General features: G+C 36.2%; 1 protein-coding gene across 8 annotated transcripts in view; it reads left to right on the top strand.

Moving 5' to 3' along the window:
* The window catches only part of LOC150102895 (cilia- and flagella-associated protein 184-like), a 423759-nt gene that overhangs the window by 269970 nt on the left and 131260 nt on the right, over positions 1-22529 (top strand). For 5 of the 8 annotated variants that reach the window (XR_016548819.1, XM_090397879.1, XM_090397877.1 and 2 more), the window contains exon 7: positions 2075-2167. Coding sequence is in view for 7 of the 8 variants with exons in the window: in XM_090397879.1 (XP_090254005.1) it covers positions 2075-2167 (93 nt within the window). In the remaining variant the exon portion in view is untranslated. Of the gene's footprint in view, positions 1-2074; positions 2172-22529 lie in introns of all 8 variants that reach the window. The other 3 variants (XM_090397882.1, XM_090397878.1, XM_090397881.1) reach the window with 1 other exon arrangement.

Here is a 22529-nt window from a genome sequence, read left to right as displayed (position 1 = left end):
TCTGACTAAATTGAATAGCTGTTGTAATAGATATGGTATGAAGGTCAGCAATAAAAAGACAAAGACAATGAAAATAGGCAGAATCATTGAAAATGTCAACTGTGTTGTGAATGGAGAACCTGTGGAACAAGTAAAGCATTTCAGCTACTTAGGCATGATTCTTAGTGAAGATGGTAAATTAAATATGGAAATAGACAACAGAATCAGCAAAGCTGGTATTGTGGGAAGTCAATTGAATAAATTCTTATGGAATAAGAGAGAAATTAGTCGGAACACTAAATTAGCTGTATACAAGACAGTGTTCAAACCAGTTTTAACACTTATGGATCTGAGAGCTGGGTCAGAAGTAAAACACTTGACCAAAGACTAGAGACCGCAGATATGAGAGTCCTGAGAAAGATTAGAGGTGTGAACAGATGGCATCAATGGCAATATCATATTAAAAACGAGGATATTAGGAAAGAACTTGACATTGTCAGCATCCAGGAATGCGTTAGCAGAGCTGATCTCAGGAGGTATGGTTACTTAAATAGAATGGGAGAGAAAAGATTAGCAAAACAAGTGTTCTCTGCCAGGTTGGCAGGAAAACGTCCCAGAGGAAGACCAAGATATAGGGGGATTGATACGGTACAAAGTGCCTTAGACGATAGAAATATAAGATCTGATAATGTTGGAGTCTTGACAAGTAACAGACTGATTTGGAGGAAAATTGTAGATAGGAAGTTAGTAATGATGTAATTTTTTCATGTAGTACTATCATATCCTGTACACCCCTTGTGGGTACATGGCAGGAATTTGATGATGACGATGATGATGGATATTTACATTGCAGATGAAACAGGGCTCTATTTTTCATGCAGTGCCTGACCATACTTATTTGTTTAAAAATGATAGTACTAAGGGATTTAAATCTTCATAAGAGCAATAATATGAAAGGGCAGAAACAAGAGCTCCTAGTGATTGGAAAAATAAAAATCCTCTGTGTTTTTTAAAGGTGTCAAAAGTTTGCCTGTTGACTACTGTTCTAGTGCAAATGCTTGGATGACTAATGCTCTTTTCAACGATTGGTTAGTTAAGTTTTTCTCTATTTTTCATGCAATGCCTGACCATGACCATACTTATTTGTTTAAAAATGATAGTACTATGGGATTTAAATCTTCAAAAGAAACTCTGAAACTCCTTCTTCCCAAAAATTTGAATATCTTGCAAAAGAAATTTTTGATAAAACCCCAGATGGTATGTCAAAAGAAGAATTTAAAAATTGGTTGGATATTGATAACAACGTTGAAATGATGGCTACAACAGTATTGGAAATATGTCAAGCTGCTTCTGATGAGAACTTTAAACTAGTAGAAGAAAGTGAACCTAATGCAAATGTAGAAGGACAAATTTTAGAAGCTCCTCCAATCAATGCCCAGATGCAAGAAGCTCTGCGAATACTTTGTCACAGTCTGTGACATAGAACAACAAACTTCGAAAGGCATTATGAATATGACCAATTTTTTCATGAACTACTATTTTCAAACACGCGACAGATAACACCAGATACGTTTTTTAAATAAATTTTATGTTGTTACTTATTAAAAAGTTGTTTATAACAATAAATTAAATTAAATAATATTCATAACAATAAATTGAAATAATGATACAGTTTTTTATATCCTTTGCTTAATGTTATCAGCTGGTTATTGTTATCGAAAAACAACTGTCCTAAAGTGCTCACAGTAAGCGGCTGTATATGCTGATTTTCCACTTTGGTTGGGAAGATCTGAGTTTGAATCCTGTGTAGGAAGCAAGGAACATTTGTAAATTTTTACCTTCAAGAACTTTGGATTTTCTTCTTGCATAACAGGCAGAGTTAGTTTGAGAGGAATGCAGTTATAATCTAAATATTGTATTCACATTTTTAATTTACCACAGTTATCCTCTTTTTATTATAATTTTGTGAACCTGATTCCTCTGCTATTATTAAACTATACTGTATATTCATATTTTATGCTTGTATTTTTTCATTTCCAGTTTTCTTATAAAATGGCAAGTTCTATTAATTTGTCTTTTGCCTTCACTTCAACAGGTTGCAATGCCAGCAGGTTTACGCCTTGTGGAATTTGAGCAGTTAGGAATGGAAAATCAAACAATCTATGTAAAAATTGAAATTAGGAAAGAAGTAAGTAAGTTAATTATTATTATTATTATTATTATTATTATTATTATTATTACTACTACTACACCCTCCATGGAGTCAACAGACTCATCGTGGGAGGTTCATTCAATTGACAACATATTTATCATATAGAATCTTAAAGTCCTTAACGCTCTTTGCATTAACAACACATTCTGGTAATGCATTCCATTCACTGCAATTCTCCATGCAAAAAATCTACTCCTCACACCTTTCTTCACCACACTTTTACATAACTTCCAGTAATGACCTCTGGTTCTTTCCCTCTCACATTCTATTCTTTTTATAATCTCATCTGGATTAATCTGATAAAATCCTCTCACTAACTTAAATGTCTCTATCATATCATCTCTTTTCCTCCTATCCGCCAAACTCTGTAATCCACATTTCTTCAACCTCTCTCCATAGCCAGCATTCCAAAGTCCTGACATTGCCTTAGTCACTTGCCTCTGGACCCTCTCCATTGTCTCGACATCACATTGAAAGCCTGGTGACCAGATTTGAGCACATTAGTCCAAGTGTGGTCTGACCAGTGCTTTATACAGTTGCACAACCACTTCTTTATCCCTATATGCTAGAGTACTTCTTATCATAGCAGCACTATGATGTGCGGCCTTTGCAACACAAGCAATATGCCCTCGAAACTTGAGTCTACTGTCAGCCATCACTCCCAAATCTCTAATGTCATCCACTTCCTGCAGTATAGCACCATGGGTATAGTACACAGCCTTATATTTCTGCACTCCAAAATACAACACCTTGCATGGTATTTTTTCTTGACTATTATGTATATAAACTATTACACTTTTTTTATAATGTTAGTCAAGTGGCTTTTTAATTTATCATCCTACATGTTTCGCCAATTTTTCTATCAGCATCTTCAGGGAATACAAATTAGTAAGCTATATGAAGGTAACAGACTAGGTTATAACTGATGGTTCTAATTCATACAAAAATTAGTATTGTGCAAGACAATGCACATGTCTCGGAAACGTGATTTATTTGTTATGACTCATGATGTAATTTTCATGAAAGTTCATTGCTTTGATGTTTAATGATCTAATTAAAGCTTTCCAAATTTCTGGTAAAGTTAGACCTTGATTCTTGTTTGGGTTTTCAGTTGTGCGGGTGACTGTAGCTGCTTCCTTGAAGGTTCTTGAATGGTAGTTATCTTCTATATAGGGTATAAGGCTCTTATCCCACTCAGTGTGATGGTTGGTAGAGGCAAAGTGGCAAGAAAGGCCTGAAATGTCTTTTCAGGCCTTTCTTGCCTGAAAAGACTCTACAACAAAAATCTTGTTGTAGAGTCTTTTTGGATAACCATTTAAAGATAGCTCTCTGGATATCATAGTTAATTCCGTTTTTAGGTCATCTTGGTCTGTTGTGTACTGTATAGTACACAACAGACCAAGATGTACTGTACATTATCCATATGCTCAAGATTTCTTGAGCATATGGATAATGCTAAGTTTCTGAGATATATGATAAGACGAGTTGAAATGGAGGTAACGTCCAGTATTTGTAGGTTTTCTATACACAGATAAGTTGATATTATTATTGGTTTGTTTCTTTATTAGGATGTCTAGGAATGGCAGTTTTCCATCCTTTTCAATTTCTAATGTGAATTTGATGGTATGGTGGAAACTATTGATTTGGTTGAGGTAATCCATTAGTTCTTCTTTCGTATGATCCCAAATGAGAAAGATATCATCAACATATCTGTACCAAATTTTCGGTTTTGGAATGATCCGGGATAATATTTTATCCTCTAGATCTTCCATGAATAAGTCAACACAAGGAGGAGAGAGGGGGAAACCCATGGCTAATAAGTAATAAGAAAGCTAAAATCAATGCACCCGTTAACTCCAAGATTGTATGTCGTTCCTAAAATTCATAAAGAAGGTATACCATTACGTCCAATAGTGGATGGAATCTATTCTCCTACTTACCAGCTGTCCAAGTACCTTGCAAAGATTTTACAACAACACATTCACGTCTCAGATACTTATATTAAAAATTCACAACATTTTATAGATAAATTAAAAAACATCCCTATCTATGAAGATGATATACTAGCAAGCCTGGACATTACATCTCTGTTTACAAACATTCCAGTGGTTGAAGTCATCAACATCTTAGATAACTTGTTTCCAAGAAACATCACTACTTTGTTCAATCACTGTTTAACCTCTATTTTATTTGGCAAAAAACTGTCTACAAACAACTCACCGGATTAGCCATGGGTAGCCCCCCCCCCTCTCTCCTCCTTGTGCTGACTTATTCATGGAAGATCGTTCAGAGAGAGCCAATCTCTGATCCATCTAAGCAATATACTATCCTCTACAGCTTGTACACTAACTTATCATGTGGTAATCTATCAAATGCTTTTGCAAAGTCTAAGAATATCACTGTATATGATTCTCCCTTATCTAACACACTCATCACCTTATCATAAAATGCAAGTAAATTATGAAACAGGACCCACCCTTTTCAAATCCATGCTGACCATCATAAAGAATACCGTATCCATCAACCCAATTCTGTATTCTATTCCTTACAAATCCCTCCAACACCTTAACCACAACTGCAGTTATACACACTGGCCTATAGTTGGAGACTTCTGTCCTAGAACCATGCTTGTGGAGTGGTACTATTTTGCCTTCTTTCCACTCCTTACAAATGCTACCCACTGCAAGACGTTCATTAAATAACCAGGTCGAGGGCATAACCAACTGTGGTGCACATCCCTTAAACATGCGTGGTGATATGTCATTCATTCCTGCAGCCTTATTCATGTCTAACCCAACCAACATCTGATACACCTCTGTTTCTTTCACTTCCAATTCTCCTAATATTTGCCTCTCTTCTATATAGTGTACTGGATAATTTATACCAGTATGATATACTCTGATAAAGTGCTGGTTCAATAATTCCACTATATCCTTTGCAGCTGTTAGTCTGCCATAATTATTCTATCTCTTGCTTGCCATGTAGCAGAAAAATTCCCTTGAGTTAACCTTGGCCTGACCAGCCAATCTCCTCACGTACTGCACTTTTTCTTTCTTTACGATGTTCATCACCTTTCTATCCTGCACCTTGTGCTCTTCATGGATCTGATCACCACCAACTGTCTTGTATCTCCTCAATAATATTTTCTTTTCCAGCACAGCTTGTTTGATTATAAACTGTCAACTGTGACTTGTGAATGAAAATTATGTTGTGAATTATTGTATTATGAAGTAAACATTATAAAGGGTTGCATTGTTACTATTTCATTAATCTAGGCTACCTTTCATTTATGTCTAATATAGTTTCCTCTTTCAAGATTTATTTTCTATAAATTGGACTGTCATCTAATTTGTTGCATCAATTAGTAGACTGGAAGCCATACAGTATTCTTCTAATGTTTTTCTTTTAGGTTTTTGCATGAGTTTAACTGATATTTTTATAAGGAAATGAAAACATAGAATATATATTAATTAGAATAATTTAATTAATACTTCTGGTATTTTGGCAAAGTCAGATTGCCATCATCAAGGAACAATTAAAAATGGATATGTGTATGCAGGCAGTACATTGGACAGCATTGAAGCAGGGCAACAGCAAAGGATGGGCCTATAGTTCCAAATAGTGTCCCATAGTGGGCTGAATTTAGTGTTCTTGTCTGTTAGACTGACGTTCTTAGAATGAGTGCGTCCTAAATTTGTTAAGATTAGTTTGGATATTTCTTAGCCAATGGTTCTGATCCTCCACCAAATCCAGAAAATATTATATTTCCAAACCACACATATCCCCTCCCTCCCTCTCTTCAAACCATAAACTATAACAAGTCTATCACTATCCCATATATCCTGGAGCACATTTGAAAAACTTGCCAAAACCACTTATAAACCATGTAAAAAAAATTGGCATCCCTTATCCACTTCACAAAGGATCAGCTGGAATTCCTAGACCTTCCAGTCTTTTACCAGATACCTTGCACTTGTAAGCTGTTCTGCTATGGCCAAACAGGCAGGACAGCCAACTTCAAATAAAAATACAAAATTAATAACGGAAAAACTCACGTAAAAAGATTATTTAATAGTATAATTTTCGCCTGTGTGTCACAGGCATCTTCAATACATTTTAAGCTCAAATTAAACAATAACTGACAATTCCAAAAAGCGCCACCTAAGTAGCTAGTGTAAGATAACTAAAATGGTCAATAAATTTCCTAACAAAAAAAAAAAAATTATATATACAATAAAAAGTTAGGAAAGATTAGCTGCTTTATAAAGTATTATCTCTCATAATGGGGCTAGACGTAAACCATTGGATCTGTTTAAGTTAGGAGAGCGAAATAAAGTTTCACATGTTTCTTTATCAAGACATTCCATGAGGAACCGACTTTTGTGAGGGACTCTTGTCTTTTTCCAATGAACTCTATGTCTAGTGATGATGGCATGTTCTGCAAGTCCAGACTGTTCAGGTTCAAGGTATTGAATGTAAGACTGGTGTTTTTCTAGCCAAATAGAGGCAGATCTTCCTGCTTGTCCGAAATAAGATAATCCACAAGAGCAAGGAATCTGGTAACCTGGATAATTAAGATGTGGAAGCTTGTCCTTAGAAGAAGTGAGAAAGGTGGAGATTTTTCTGTAACGGTCGAAAGACAACAAAAATATTCAGTGGTTTTAAAACTTTTGCTATACGTTCACTCATGCCTTGTACATAAGGGATAGGAATGCGCGTTATTTCTTCTGTATTTGAAGAGGAAGACATATTAGATAGATATCCATTAGATAGAAAGGAAGAAGTAATATATTGCAGTTCTTGTTGTAATAGATCGTCTGAAGAACAAAAGGAGTAGGCCTGAAGAACCAGTGTTTTAATAGTACCTGCCTTTTGACTGGGATGGTGATGAGAGTCAGCATGGATATAATGGCCTGTATGAGTCTTCTTTCTATAGACTGAGAAATGTAGGTTACCACCTGGTTGGCGAAGAATTAAAAGATCTTAAAAGGCTAACTGCTTATTTGATTCTACTTCTAGTGTAAACTGGATCCTTGGATGAAGTGCATTTAACTTAGTGAGAAAAGAAACTGTTGAAGTTCATCAGAAGAGCCATTCCATATAGCAAAAATGTCATCGACATATCTGAACCAATGAGTAGGTCTTGGAGAAATGTTGTCAAAGATACGTTGTTCAAAAGTTCCATAAAGAAGTTGGAGATAACAGGAGCAAGAGGATTGCCCATTGCCGTTCCTTCAATTTGTTGATACAACTTATTTTTAAAGGAAAAATAACCAGAATGTATTACAAAATCAAGTAATTTTACAATGTCTGAAGGAAATTCCTGTTGCAGTAATTCAATGCTTTCAGATAAAGGAACATTTGTAAATTAAGAAACAACATCTAAACTGATCATGATATCTGAAACGTCCAAATGAAGATCTGAAATTTTATTTTTGAAACCCCAAGAAACCAAAGTATTGTTTATATTAGTATCTATTCTTCTAGTTGAATAAGTGAGTAAATTTAAAAAAAATTTTGAAATTTTGTAAGTGGGACAACCTATACAATATACAACTGTCCTCAACGGAATGCCTGGTTTATGAACTTTCGGAAGACCATACAATCTAGGTGGAAGACCGAAGAAGGTTTTAAGTTGTTTCTTTTGATCTTCATTCCATTTAGATACATTTTCTATAAGAGAATTATGTTTCTTCAATTGACTCCTGGTAGGATCAGATGTAAGAGGACTATAAGTTGAATAGTCACGGAGTAATAGAGACATTTTTATCTCATATTCCTTCCTATCTTGAATAACTACAGCCTTCCCTTTATCAGTTTTTGTAATAATTAAATTATTGTTATTCTTAAATGATTTCAATGCTTTAAATTCAAAATAAGAAAGATTATGACGTGGAGGTTTGGCATTAAAAAGAATTTTCGCACATTCAAAACATAACCTGTTGGCTGTTTTTTGGGATAAGGATCAAATACCTCTGTCTATGTTATGAAAAAAATCCATCAGGGACACCTTATTTAGTGCAACGGCAAAATCATGTCCTTTTGATAAAACAAAACGTTCACTATTTGTTAGTAGACGTCCGGAAACATTGATAACTACTTTGTCTGTATCGCTAACATTATTACTGAATCTAGGTAGGCTGACCAATGATTCAAATTTGTATATATGTTACGGTTAAAGTGATAAATCCAGTTATTATTAATAATTACCGGTTAAAGTGAATAATTCCTAGAGGAGTTTGTTAAATGTAATAAAAACATGTTTATAGGTTTTCATTCTCAATAGAAATTATAACAGCTTAGATTAGGTTAGGTTAGTTTATAATGAAAAAAGTAAGGTAAGTACTTCTTTTGCACTCAATGAAATTAGAAATCATTATAAACTTACCTAACCTTTATCGGTTGGAAATCATTATAAACTAATCTAACCTTTATTGGTTAGTTTAGTTTAGGTTAGGTTAAGTTAGTTTATAATGAAAAAAAAGTAAGGAAAGTACTTCTTTTGCACTCAATGAAATCAGAAATCATTATAACCTAAGTTAACCTCAACTAACCTAACCTAAACTGGATGTCGCATGTCGAACCAGAGTGTAGTCGTAGTTTGTCGTGGGCAGATTAATGGGTATGAAAGATAAACGTTGTTGTGGGACGAACTTAATGATTGCGGAGAGATAAATGCGGATAACAAATAAAAGTTGTTGTTGGAAGATGTATGGGGATAATACATAAATCAGAGAGGAACTGATCAGTGTTTTTCTACATTGATGAGGAAAGAGGTACAGCAACGACATTTATCTATTATCCCCATTCATCTGCCACAACAACTTTTATTTGTTATCCCCATTTATCTGCCTGCAATAATTAAGCTCGGCCCACAACAACTTTTATCTTTCATCTCCATTAATATGCCCACGACAAACTACAACTACACTTTGGTTCGATATGCGACATCCAGGTTAGTTTAGGTTAGGTTAGTTTATAATGATTTCTGATTTCATTGAGTGCAAAAGAAGTACTTTCCTTTCTTTTTCATTATAAACTAACCTAACCTAACCAATAAAGGTTAGGTTAGGTTAGTTTATAATGATTTCTGATTTCATTGAGTGAAAAAGAAGAACTTTCCTTACTTTTTTCATTATAAACTAACTTAACTTAACCTAAGCTGTTATAATTTCTATTGAGAATGAATACCTATATATAAAACCTATAAACACGTTTTTATTACATTTACCAGACTTTTCTAGGAATTATTCACTTTAACCGGAAATTATTAATAATAACCGGATTTATCACTTTAACCGTAACATATATACTTGCAATATATTACTTCCTTTCTATCTAATGGATATAAGAATTCCTTCATCAAAAGAGCTTTGAGTAGTTTTAATATGTCTTCCTCTTCAAATACAGAAGAAATAATGCGCATTGCTTTTCCTTATCTACAAGGCATTAGTGAATGTATAGCAAAAGTTTTAAAACTACTGAATATTTTTGTTGCCTTTCGACCGTTCAGAAAAATCTCCACCTTTTTCACTTCTTCTAAGGACAAGCTTCCACATCTTAATTATCCGGGTGTCTACCAGATTCCTTGCTCTTATGGATTATCTTATTTCAGACAAACAGGAAGATCTGCCTCTACTCAGCTAGAAGATCACCAGTCTTATATTCAATACCTTGAACCTGAACAGTCTGGACTTGCAGAACATGCCATCATCACTAGACACAGAGTTCATTGGAAAAAGACAAGAGTCCTTCACAGAAGTCGGTTCCTCATGGAACGTCTTTATAAAGAAACATGTGAAACTTTACTTCACTTCCCTAACTTAAACAGATCCGATGGTTTACATCTAACCCCATTATGAGAGATAATACTTTATAAATCAGCTAATCTTTTATTTATTTATATTATTATTATTTTTTTTTTTGTTAGGAAATTTATTGATCTTTTTAGTTATCTTACACTAGCTACTTAGGTGACGCTTTTTGGAATTGTCAGTTATTGTTTAATTTGAGCTTAAAATGAACTGAAGATGCCTGTGACATGCAGGCGAAAATTACATTATTAAATAATCTTTTTACGTGAGTCTTTCCGTTATTAATTTTGTATTTATATGTCTGCTCATGGTATTCCATTATTAAAACTGACAGCCGACTTTGGAATTGCTGAGCCCAAGGACAGCATCTTGTTCCACCACTACAGCCATTCAGGACTTGTAGACAATGTTTCGGACACCCACTATGGGATACTCTGGAAGAAAAAACCATCTCACTCCACTTTAGCAAAATACAAATACTAGAGATTTTTCCTGTGACTGCAGCATTAAGAAACTGTTAAAAACTCAACAAATTTGGATGTGTGAAATTGCCTCAAATTTGAGAAGCACACATTCTCACAACATCAACCTTAACAGAAAACTCACTCCAGCCTATTAGGGACATTAGTAAAGATTTTTAGGTCTACCCTTTGTTTTTGTTGCTTTACTTCTTTGTCACTTACCCAATGTAGTTCCTGCATGCACATATCAGTTGTGTGTTGTTCCTTAATGATGATGATAATTTACCTTTATTGAAATATTGGAAGTATATATTAAATTACTGAAATTAATGTATATTCTTGGTTAAGAATGTATGGTTAAGAACTTTACTTAATATTAGGAAAGTAACAGTTGACGTTTCGACCTCTGTATTGAAGTCATCATCAGAAAAATATATATGTTTACGGAACAAGCTACATGCTACTGCACTTTACAAAGGTAAAATCTCAATTTACCTTTGTAAAGGGGTAAACAAATTGTAAACAAATGGGGATGAATACTAAAGTGATATGAATAAGAGAATGACTCATGTAGAGATACCTGAAAGTGGTGTATGGAGGAGCAGGGTCAATGATGCAGCAGGTGACCAGTGGTGTGGCTCTGTGCTTGGTCCATTATTGTTTAATTTGTACATAAATGATATAGGAAATGGCTTGAAGGGAGATATTCAGTTGTTTGCTGATGATGCAAAGTTGGGTAGCACAATAAAAAATCAAGCTGATGTTGAGAGTTTGCAGGATGATTTAAATAAGCTGGCAAAATGGGCAAAAAGTAATGGATGTCAGTTCAATGTGGAAAAGTGTAAAGTTATGCATTTTGGGATTAAAAGATTACCAGTTGTGTACCACACTGATGGAACAGTACTCCAAGAGATTGATCAGGCTAGGGAATTTGGGGTGTTGGTGGATAGGGAGTTGTAATTCAGAGGGCACATTGCTAAGGTGTCCACAATAGCACATAGGATTACTTGGTTATTGAAGAATGCACTAATATCCAGAGATAAACAGTTATTATTCCTCTTTATAAGGCGTTGATACTTCCACACCTGGATTACTGTGCTCAAGTCTGGTCGCCTGGATTCCGTGGAGAGGGTTGAGAGGAAAGTGACTAAGTCGGTGAGTGATGTGAAAAATGCTCCCTACATTGATAGATTGAGAGCTTGTGGATTGCAGAGGTGGGCTGATAGGCGGAGAAGAGGGGATATGATATAAACATTTAAATTACTAAAAGGTTTTTATAAGATCGATGCAGGGGAAATATTTCAGCTGTGTGATAGTGATGGAAAAACAAGAGGTCATCCCTGAAGAGTAAGGAAAAGTGTGGTTAACAAGGGTGTGAGAACTCATTTTTTGCTTGGAGAGTGGTGAATGAATGGAATGCATTGCCTGACTCCGTTGTGAGTGCTTCGTCTGTAAATGAATTCAAGAAAAGGTATGATAGATATTGTTTTGATAGTTTGGGTCTCCCGTGATGAGTCTTCTGACTCCATGGAGATACCCGTATAATAATAATAATAATAATATTCTGTGTTGCAATTTCCACATAAAAATACCAGAGTGAACAGACAACATTTAAGCCTTAAAATGAGACTTGTTTGATTTTAAGTTTCTGTCTTTAAAAATTGGATCAACATGTTTTTTTTTCTGTCTTGGTTTGCCTCTGCTTTTTTTTTTTTCAGTAAACCTGCTTTGTTGTTTTTGTTGTTGTTATGTTCCATCACCTAATTTTCGACTCCTGGTGATTCTATGAACATACATTCTGCATTCAGATCTGTCCCTGGCCATATCTTTCAGAATTTCCAAGCGTATTCCACCTGCTTCTTTAACTCCATCTAATTCTTGGTCTTCCTCTTCTCCTGCTTCCATCAACTTTAGCAAGCATCATCATCTTCTCCAGACTGTCATTTGCTCGCATAATATGTCCGAAGTATGACAATTTTTGCTTGATGATCATAGCTTCGAGAGAGCAATCTGGCGTTATTCTCTCTGTCACTGATTTATTGGTTTGCTTTGCCATCCATGTTTGCTTTCTTGCAGTCCATGCAAACCTGCTTGCTAAGTTCTTATGCTGTGTAATAACCCATTCATTTTTAGAACTATTTCTTGCAGTATAAAACCATTAACAAAGATGTCAAATAAAAACTGTTTTTGACTAGTTTCATGAAATACTTTATTTCACTTCATCAATAAATATCATGAATAAACATGAATAAATTAAAAACTGGAAAGCAAGTAATAACAGTTAATATTTATAGTGAAAAATATTTAAAAACTTTTAAACAATGAAATGCATGCATTTGCTATTATGGTGGCCTGGTTCATGGGATGCTGTTACATACTCCTTGTAGATGCAAGTGTGTGTCATGTAGATTAAGGAAGAATAATCATTCCTTGTTTTTTGTTACACTGTAGAGGATGCTTCATCATTTCATTCTGATTCGTTGAGTGCTCTTGAGTAAAAATGGTAATCCATGTGGAGCATTTCAATTTGTTGACATTCTGCTTGGTGTTTTGTTTCTGTTGTATATGCTGCCAGCCCTGATTTCTGCTTTCTTTCATGATGAAGCATCACCCTACCACAATTATTTTTCCTCTTGCTTGCCACATAGCAGAAAAAATCTCTCGGATTAGCTTTGACCTGACTGGCTAATCTCCTCTCATATTCTACTTTTTCTTTGCTAACCATGCTTGTCATTTTTCTGGCCTGCACTTTATATTCTTCTTTCATCTGTTCACTGCAAACTCTCTTGTACTACCTCCTTAATAACTTCTTTTGTAACATTGCATGCTTGATTTCACTATTCATCCATCTCACTCCTTCTCTATTTATCTTCTTAACTCTTGGTGTATAGTATGCATTGCTTGTGTTAGATACTGCTTTATCATTTCCCATGCACTGTCAACTTCTTTTCTACTCAGTTCTTCAACCCAATTTACTGATGCTAGTTGACTACAGAGCTTCTGATAATCACCCATCTTATAGTTCCACACATAGACCTTGATAACAATTTTTCCTGTTTGACTACCTTTCAAACCAATACCTCATGATCACTTACACCAAACGGTGGCAGTGTTGATATCTCATTCACAACCACATCCCGTGAGGATATCACCAAATCTAACACCGATAAACCTCCTGTTGCTTCCGTCATGTGCTACTTTAGATAGTCATCCTGCAGAAACTCAACAAATTCACTCTCCTTGTTACTATACACTATCTTCTTTCTAATCCACGTTCCTATAATTAAAATCTCCCATTAGGATCATCTTCCTGCTTATTGGTAACAGAAATAAGAAACAAAAGATATATGATACTAGTATAAGTGTACCATTTCTTTTGATCATCCATGCAACAGGTAAAAAGCTAATAGGGAAAATGTCACTCTTCTTGATTCAAAAGGGTTTAGATGGACTGGTAGGGTCTCCCAAAATTGTTAAGAAATTATGTTCTGGTGATATCCTTGTGGAAACATCATGTCAGCAACATACTGAGGAACTACTGGGAGCAACATCATTGGATGGAATACCAATCACAGTAACATCTCATAAAACATTCAACTCTGGTTTTGACCAGGAACGTCATCCTTACTTTTGATACACCTAAGCCTCCAATCTGTAAAAGCAGGGTATCTCTTCTGCTAGTAAAGAGCATGATAACAAATTTAGCTCTTCAAAAAAAAGCTAAATGTGCCAACTATCAAAGAGATCATCCAACTTACTCTCATGGAGGAGTAGCTATCCTAGTGGGCAATCGTATTCCTTCCTTTCCATCATGTCCAACTTAATACTGCTCTGGAAGCAGTAGTGACTTGCCTATCCATGGGATTTCTTAGTACAGTATGTTCAATTTATTTACCACCGAGTGATGAGTTAAATGAAATTGATCTTGTAACCTTATCTTGCAACTGCCTGAACCTACTTCTTACGGGTGTCTTTAATGGTCACAATACTCTGTGGAGTAGTGCCAACACAAATAGACGATGTCATATCATTGAAAGAATCCTTGATAATAACAACCTCTCGCTTTTGAATAATAGACTCAATACTTTCCTCCATATGCCTACCCACTCATTCTGAAATCGATCTTACAATCTGCTCTCCCTTCCGTTATCTCATTGCTCACATGGGAAGTTGAAGAAAACATACATGGGAGTGATCACTTTCATGTTTTTTGAACAATGTCTTCATAGGAACCATGTTACCCTACACAGCTGTGCATATAGAAAATCGACCAGGCTGACTGGAACACTTTTTCCCATCTTGCAAAAGTTAATGCTCATACCGTGAATCAAACACCTATCAGTGGACCAGTAAAGTATGTAATAATCTGCATTGTCCAGCGTCCATTCCAAGAACATCATCTCAATTTCCACTCTATCCAAAGCCTTGGTGGAATCAAGAATGCCAGACAGCCAAAAAAGATCAAAACAGAGCACAGGGTATATTTTGTAGATAGCACGTCTTGTGAGATATCAGAGTCAAAAACAACCTTGGATCTAATTTATCTCATCAAGTAATCAAATAACCTGTGCAGAAATTGTATGGGATAAATCCAGAAAATGAAAGGTAGATATAGAACACACCATTTGTCTACCTTAGAAATAGCTTAATGGAAATGTTATTATATACACTTCTGGAGAAAATTTTGCCAGAATCTCAGCAACAACTTCATATTCTCCTGAATTTTTACTACTGAAAAAGAGCTGTTTTACTGTCTCACCCTAGGCATCCATTATGAAATGATAAAATATCTGCCATCATCTTCTATGGATCTCCTTCTCTTAATATCCAATAGTATGCTTGCAGAGAAAGAGTTTCCGGATTCTTGGCATAAGTTAGTTGTCATTGCTATCCCAAAAACCAGGAATTGATCCATCACCAGCATATAATTATCGACTAATTGCTCTGACCAGCTGTCTTTATAAAATATTAGAGAATATGGTTAATGCCAGACTTCTCTGCTACTACTTAGAAAGCAGTGATCTTCTCTCCAATACACAATGTGGCTTCCATAGATATTATTCAACTTTAGACCATTTGGTTTGTTTAGAAACTTGTATAAGAGTTGCATTTCTGAAGTAGGAACATATGCTTTCAGTTTTCTTTGACATGGAAAAAGCTTATGAAACAGCCTAGAAATATGACATATTAAATGACCTGTATAACTTAGGTCTCAGAGGACACCTTCCTGTATTTTTTAAAAACTTTCTGTCTGGGTGAACTACCAAGTCAGAGTGGAAAGTATGTCATCTTGGCTATATCACCAAGATCAAGGTGTTCCCCAAGGCTCACTCTTAAGTGTGACAGGTTTTGCTATCAAAGTTAACTCAATCATTGATCAACTTCCTCCCACTGTAGACAATGCTCTATATCAGCGTTTCCCAAACTTTTCTTACAACGAAACACTTCGCAAATCCTGAAATTTTAACGGAACACCTTGGTTAGAGTCGAATATCATCGGTCTCATATTCAGTGTAAAGGTAAGTGCACACTACAGGCATGCTGGGCTACAGCACATCACATTGACCTTGCTTGTGACTGCACATTTCCTAGAATAGATACCTCTGTACTTCACTCGTGCTCGGAGGTGTTGACAACTGCAGGTGGCTTGAGTCAAGGCCAGTGTCCACTAGCCTTAATAATAACTTGTCGCAGGATTTAAAACCATTCCAGGCTATTCATATTCACTTTCTGCAGAACATCAGTGTTCCACGGAACATAGTTTGGAAAACCCTCGAAAACCCTTGACTCAAGCAGGTGGCTTGAGTCAAGGCCAGTGTGCACTAGCCTTAATAATAACTTGTCGCAGGATTTAAAACCATTCCAGGCTATTCATATTCACTTTCTGCGAAACATCAGTGTTCCACGGAACATAGTTTGGAAAACCCCTGCTCTATATATTGATGACTTCACAATTTACTTTCACTTTTGTAATCTGAGGGTAATTGAAAGACAACTTCAGCAAGCAATTGATCTTGTTTTTCTGTGGGCTCTTAGTAATGGGTTCAGGTTTTTGACAGAAAAAAGTGCAGTGTACACTTTTGTCGAAAACGCACTCTTCACCCAGATTCTGAATTAAGAATGGGACTATTTGTTATTCCAGTAGCTACAGAAGTCAAGTTCTTGGGACTCATCATTGGTAGAAAACTTACATTCTTTGCACACATTCATCAACTAAGAGAAAAGTGCAAGAGAGTGTTGAACCTTCTTCATACTCTATACTCTACTATTGTGGTGCTGATCGATCTTCATTGCTTCATCTTTATCATACACTTATATGTTTAAAACAGGATTATGGGTTTCAAGTCTATGGTTCTGCAAGACAATAACCTGCGATGGTGGGATCCCATCCATCATCAGGGTATACAGATAGCTACTGGTGCCTTTCACACATCACCCAATCAAAGTCTTTATGTAGAAGCAAATGAACCAGTTCTATCACTCAGATGGAAGATCATCCTACATGGACTAATCTCTTTTCTCTGCACTGGGAAGCTCAATATCACACACTTCATGACTGCCTTATGTGTTTTAGTATAGGTGTTAAAGAGACTATGCAAGCTGTCAGCATTAATGTTCACAACATTGCCTCTGCCAAACATAACAGCATCCCTCCATGGCAGGTTTGCACTCCATCCTGCAACCTCTCACTTTGTCAACTACAGAAGTCTCGTACTCGAACATCTGTCTACCTGCAATTATTTAATTCACACAAAGTAGCCCACTCTGATTTCTTGCCTATCTATACTGATGATTCAAGAACTGATACCCTCATACCTGTGTTAGCTGTGCTGCTGTGTTCCCTGACATTACTATCTTCAACCAGATCCCACCTGATTGCAGTAATTATTATTATTATGGGAAACTCCAAGGAGTCCTTAGACTCATCGAGGGAGGCCCTAAACATCATGTCCATCACTTTTCGACATTCACACGGTATCTATCATACTTTGCCTTTAACTCATTGTCGTAGCACCCACAACGGACTCTGGCAGCTTATTCCACTCATTCACCACTCTAAAAGTAAAAAACCCAGCTCTAACACCCTTACTAACCACACTCTTGCCCATCTTCCATGGATGTCCCCTAGTCCTCCCACCACCAGTCCTATTCTCAAAAATATCCTCTGAATTAATCCTATAGAAACCCTTCAGCAATTTGAATGTCTCAATCATATCTCCCCTTTTCTGTCTATCAACCAATTTCTGCAACCCACAAATCTTCAACCTGTTTTCATAAGATTTATTCCATAGACCTGTTATCATCTTGTACCTCTGGAACCTCTCAACCTCCTCCCCATCAAGAAGAAACCTAGGTGACCAGATCTGGGCACAGTAGTCGAAGGCTCAATACAGAGGAACAATAACTTGCTTATCTCTGCTCATCAAAGTATTCTTCAGCATCCAAGTGATTTGATGAGCTGATTTAGCCACTTTTGCAATGTGCCCCCAACTCCCTATCCACCAAACCCCCAAATCCCTGGCTTCATCAATCTCCTGGAGTACAGTTCCACCAATGTGGTATACTGCTGCTAATCTTTTCACCCCAAAATGCATAACCTTACACTTTGCCACATTAAATTGACATCCATTCTCCTTAGCCCAGTCCCCCAATCTATCCAAATCATCTTGCAAAATTTTGACATCATCTGCACTTACTATTGCTCTACCCAACTTTGCATCATCAGCAAACAAATGAATATTTCCTCTTAGATCCTTTCCGATATCATTAATGAACAAATTAAATAGTAGTGGTCCAAGAACAGAACCCTGCGGCACACCACTAGTCACAAGCCATCTTTTGGACTCTACTCCTGAGTAAACTACTGTCTGGTATCTCTCCATCAACTATCCTCCTATCCATCTCACCAACCATATATCCATTCCCATATGCTGCAGTTTATTGATTAGACTTCCATGTGGTATCCCGTCAAAGGCCTTAGCCAGGTCCAGCAGTATCACTGTAAGCCCATTACCCTTATCCAGTTCAGCCGTCACTGTGTTATAAAACCTGAGTAAGTTACTGATGCATGATCTACCCTTCACAAAACCATGCTGTTCCCCATACAATATCTCATTTTCATCAATCCATTCCTGTATTTTTCCCTTGACTACTTTCTACAAGACCTTGACAACGACTCCTGATATGCTGATTAGTCAGTAAATTGCAACAGTAGTCTTGGATCCTCCTTTATGCAGTGGAACTATTTTCCCCTCTTTCCACCCCTTCGACTAAAGCAGGCCCAAGACTCAGATTAAACAATAAGGTCAAGGGCACTGACAATTCTTTAGCCTCTTCACATTAGACCTGTGCTGATATACCATCCGAACCAGATGTATTCACGTTAAGGTTCTGTAATAGACTATTCACCTCCACTTCATTCACACTAATTCCCATATAAACTAATGGTTCCTTCATTCCTTCAACGTCACTACCTGTATGATATACTCTTGCAAAGTGCTCACTCAGTAATTCCACCATATCGACCGATTCAGTGACCTCCCTACCATCGGCATTCCTTAAAATCAATCTGCCGTGTACAGTTTTTCTTTTACTTGCAGCATATTGAAAGAACTGTTTGGGATTCTCTTTAGCTTGCACGGTTAATTTACTTTCATAATCCGTTTTTGCTTATCTCACCACGCTCGTTACCCTTCTGGCCTGTGCTTTATACTATTCATGTGCCTGCAGGTCACCTTTCTCCTTAAATTCCTTCCACAGTTGTTTCTTTTTTTGCAACTCAAGTTTAGTGGTGTTATTCACCCATTTTTTTTTATTTTATTATTATTTTTTTTTATGTTGGGCTCATATACAGGAGGTTGGCAGGTCAACCTATAGTACATTAGTACCTTTGACTTTGTATATTGCTGTGGCCTTTGCTGTAATTTTATTTATATGTTGATACTGCATTGCTAAACTTAATTTATGTGCATGCATATTGTTTACTAATTTCTCTTTGACTATTTAGTACTGCTGTAACCTTTGTTGTAATTTTATTTATGTGTATATACTGTGAGCCTCCGTAGCTCAGTCAATATAGATGAATCCCTTTGGTCGGAAAGACCTGGATTTGATTCTCATCCAAGACGTAAGGACTCTTTCGACTAAAGGTGAGTTAGCAAGTCTCATATGGAGGTAATGGTTTTTTTCTCCTGGAAACTCAGGTTTTTCATCCCCCAGAACAACCAAACTGGTCACATGAATACAGATGGATCTGCAGTCATCAATACTTGCCATTAAGGGATGCAGCAGAGGAGTGACGAGCTGGCTGCATTAATTCATCGTAAGTCCCTCATTAGGGGATGACTCAGTCTATCCTAAGGGATGGATGAGGATAGGATAGGTATATACTGCTGTGCTAGGTTTTTGTACATGCATATTATTTACTAGTTTGTCTTTGACTATTCATGTATGATTGCTGTAAAGTGCTGTTCTTTCATGAATAAACAATAAACCATCCAATGAACTGGTGATATCTCACTCTAATTCTTCCATCCATATAACTGTCCCAAGCTAATTTGTAAGATTATTTTAATTTCATGCCATATAATTCCACATAAATTCCTTTCTTCTTTTTCCACTTCTACGGGTCTTTTTTATTCCCTAAGTCAAAATTACATGGTAATTCTCCTGCAGGGTAGAGATAACATTTCAGTTACAGTCAGGTTCTCTGATTATTATTACAATAATAATAATAATCAGATGTGTAATAGTCCATGGACGTGTAAGGTCACATCCATGTATTCCAATGACTCATCATGGGAGACCCAATCTATCCACATAATCCATCATACCTCTCCTTGAACACATTAACAGACAATGCACCTCACAACTGACTCTGGCTACCCATTCCATTCATTCATAACTCTCAGAGTGAAAAATCTAGTCTTCATGCCTCCTCTAGCCAACTGCTGAAATATTTCCCTCCATCAATCCTATAAAAGCCTTTAAGTAATGTAAATGTTTATATCATATCTCTCCCTTTTTTGTCTATCAACCAACTTCTGCAGTCCACCTTCAGTTTATTCTCATAAGGAATTTTCCATAGACCACACACACCATAAATTAAAGATGGCAAGAAATTATATTCTTGGTTTATCCTTTATCCAAGTGTAAGCAAACAAAGTTTGTGCGTGAACTATTTTCAAGACTGTGGCAACTTGTATAAAAAAGCTGACTTCACATCACTTGCCTTAGTATCCCATAATACAAAGTACATATTCTTATAGACATGTATAATGCTATGCATTATACTAAGGAAGTGATGTGAAGTCATTAGCTTCTTTACACAAATTGCCTCAGTATTGAAAATAGGTCAGGCACAAACTTTGTTTGCTTACACTTGGATAAAGGATTAAACCAAGAATATAATTTCTTGGCATCTTTAATTTATAGTATAACCAAGTGGAAAAACTTCCAACAACATTCTCTAACCCAGATTATTTTAATAATAAGGTGTGACACCTTTTGGCTACTCATATATGGAAATAGGACTTCTGCATTACTTCAATCTTGCTTTCACTTCTGGGTTTGGCTCCTAGTGATGAGACCTCAATAGTGGTTGAAACTGGTCTGGTTATGACCCTTCCTATAATGCACAGCATTATACATGTCCATAAGGATATGTGCTTTGCATTATTTGATACTAAGGCAAGTGATGTGAAATCATTTACCTCTATATACGAGTTGCCCAGTCGTGAAGTTACTTCATGTGCAAATTTTGTTTGCTTACACTTGGATAAAGGATTAAATCAAGAATATATTTTCTTGGCATCTTTAATTTATAGTATAACCAAGTGGAAAATCTTCCAACAGATCACACACACCATCTTGTCATTCAACTGATCCTCTCCACCACTTCCTCATCTCTAAGGTATTCAGGAGACCAGACCTGAGCACTGTAATCCAGATGTGGACATATCGAGGCCTTAAAAAGATAAATAACAACTTCCTTGTCTTTTCTTGCTAGTGTGTTCATCAATAGCCAAATTATCCTATGAGATATATACCTTGGCAACATTAGCAATATATCCTTTAAATGTCAACTCTCTGTCTACTGCCTAGTTTCAAATCCCTAGTTTCATCTATTTCTCTGAGTACAATTCCATCAGTGTGGTACACAGCTCGTAAACTATTTATCCCAAAATGCATAACTTTACATTTCTCCACATTAAACTGATAACAGTTATCTTTTTCCCATACTGATAACCTATTTAAATCATCCTGCGAACTCTCCACATTGTCTTAATTCACTGTTACTGTACTTAATTTTGCATCATCAGCAAATGGCAGAATATTTTCTTTCAAGTTATTTCCTATATCATTTGTGTACAAATTAAAAAGTAGTGGTCGTAGCACTGAACCTTGTGGCACACCAGTGGTCACAAGTGGTGTGCTTCATATCTGATATCTGTGCTGCAGCCACCCTCTTATTCTCATAACAAGTGTTGTATCAATCTCCATTTGTTCTAATTTACTTAACAGAGTTCCATGTGGTATTCAGTCACATGCTTTTGCAAAATGCAGCAGAATCATTGTTTAACCATTTCTGCTATCTAACTCAGCTGACTATTATAATAAGTTAGCAAGTTACTATGACATGTCTGATCCTTCACAAAACCATGTTGCCCATCATAGTGTATCATATTTTTATCCACCCATTCCTGAATTCCACTTTTGGCCAATTTTCTCAGCACTTTTACCAACACTCTTGAGATATTAATTGGTCTATAATTTGCTACTGCAATCTTAGAACTTCCCTTATGGAAGTGAATTATTTTGTCATCTTTCTACTCCTTTTGAATTCTACCAGAGCTGAGGCTTAGAGGCATTGCTAGTTCCCTTGCGCATTACTGCAAAATGTGAGCTAACGTCCCATCTAATCCACAGCTGTATTTAGATTGCAATTTTGCAATATTCTAAGAAACTCCAATTCATCTACATCTGGTCCCATCATCAGTGTGTGAACGTGGTGTCATATGACACTCCATTAAACTCACTTGTATGACATGCCCTTCCAAAGTG

The sequence above is a fragment of the Typopeltis vanoorti genome, chromosome 9, assembly GCF_054136105.1.
Source record: "Typopeltis vanoorti isolate ZY-2024b chromosome 9, IOZ_Tvanoo_1.0, whole genome shotgun sequence".
In the NCBI taxonomy this organism is placed as follows: Eukaryota; Metazoa; Arthropoda; class Arachnida; order Uropygi; family Thelyphonidae; genus Typopeltis; species Typopeltis vanoorti.
This window is presented reverse-complemented; position numbering and strand designations above follow the sequence as displayed.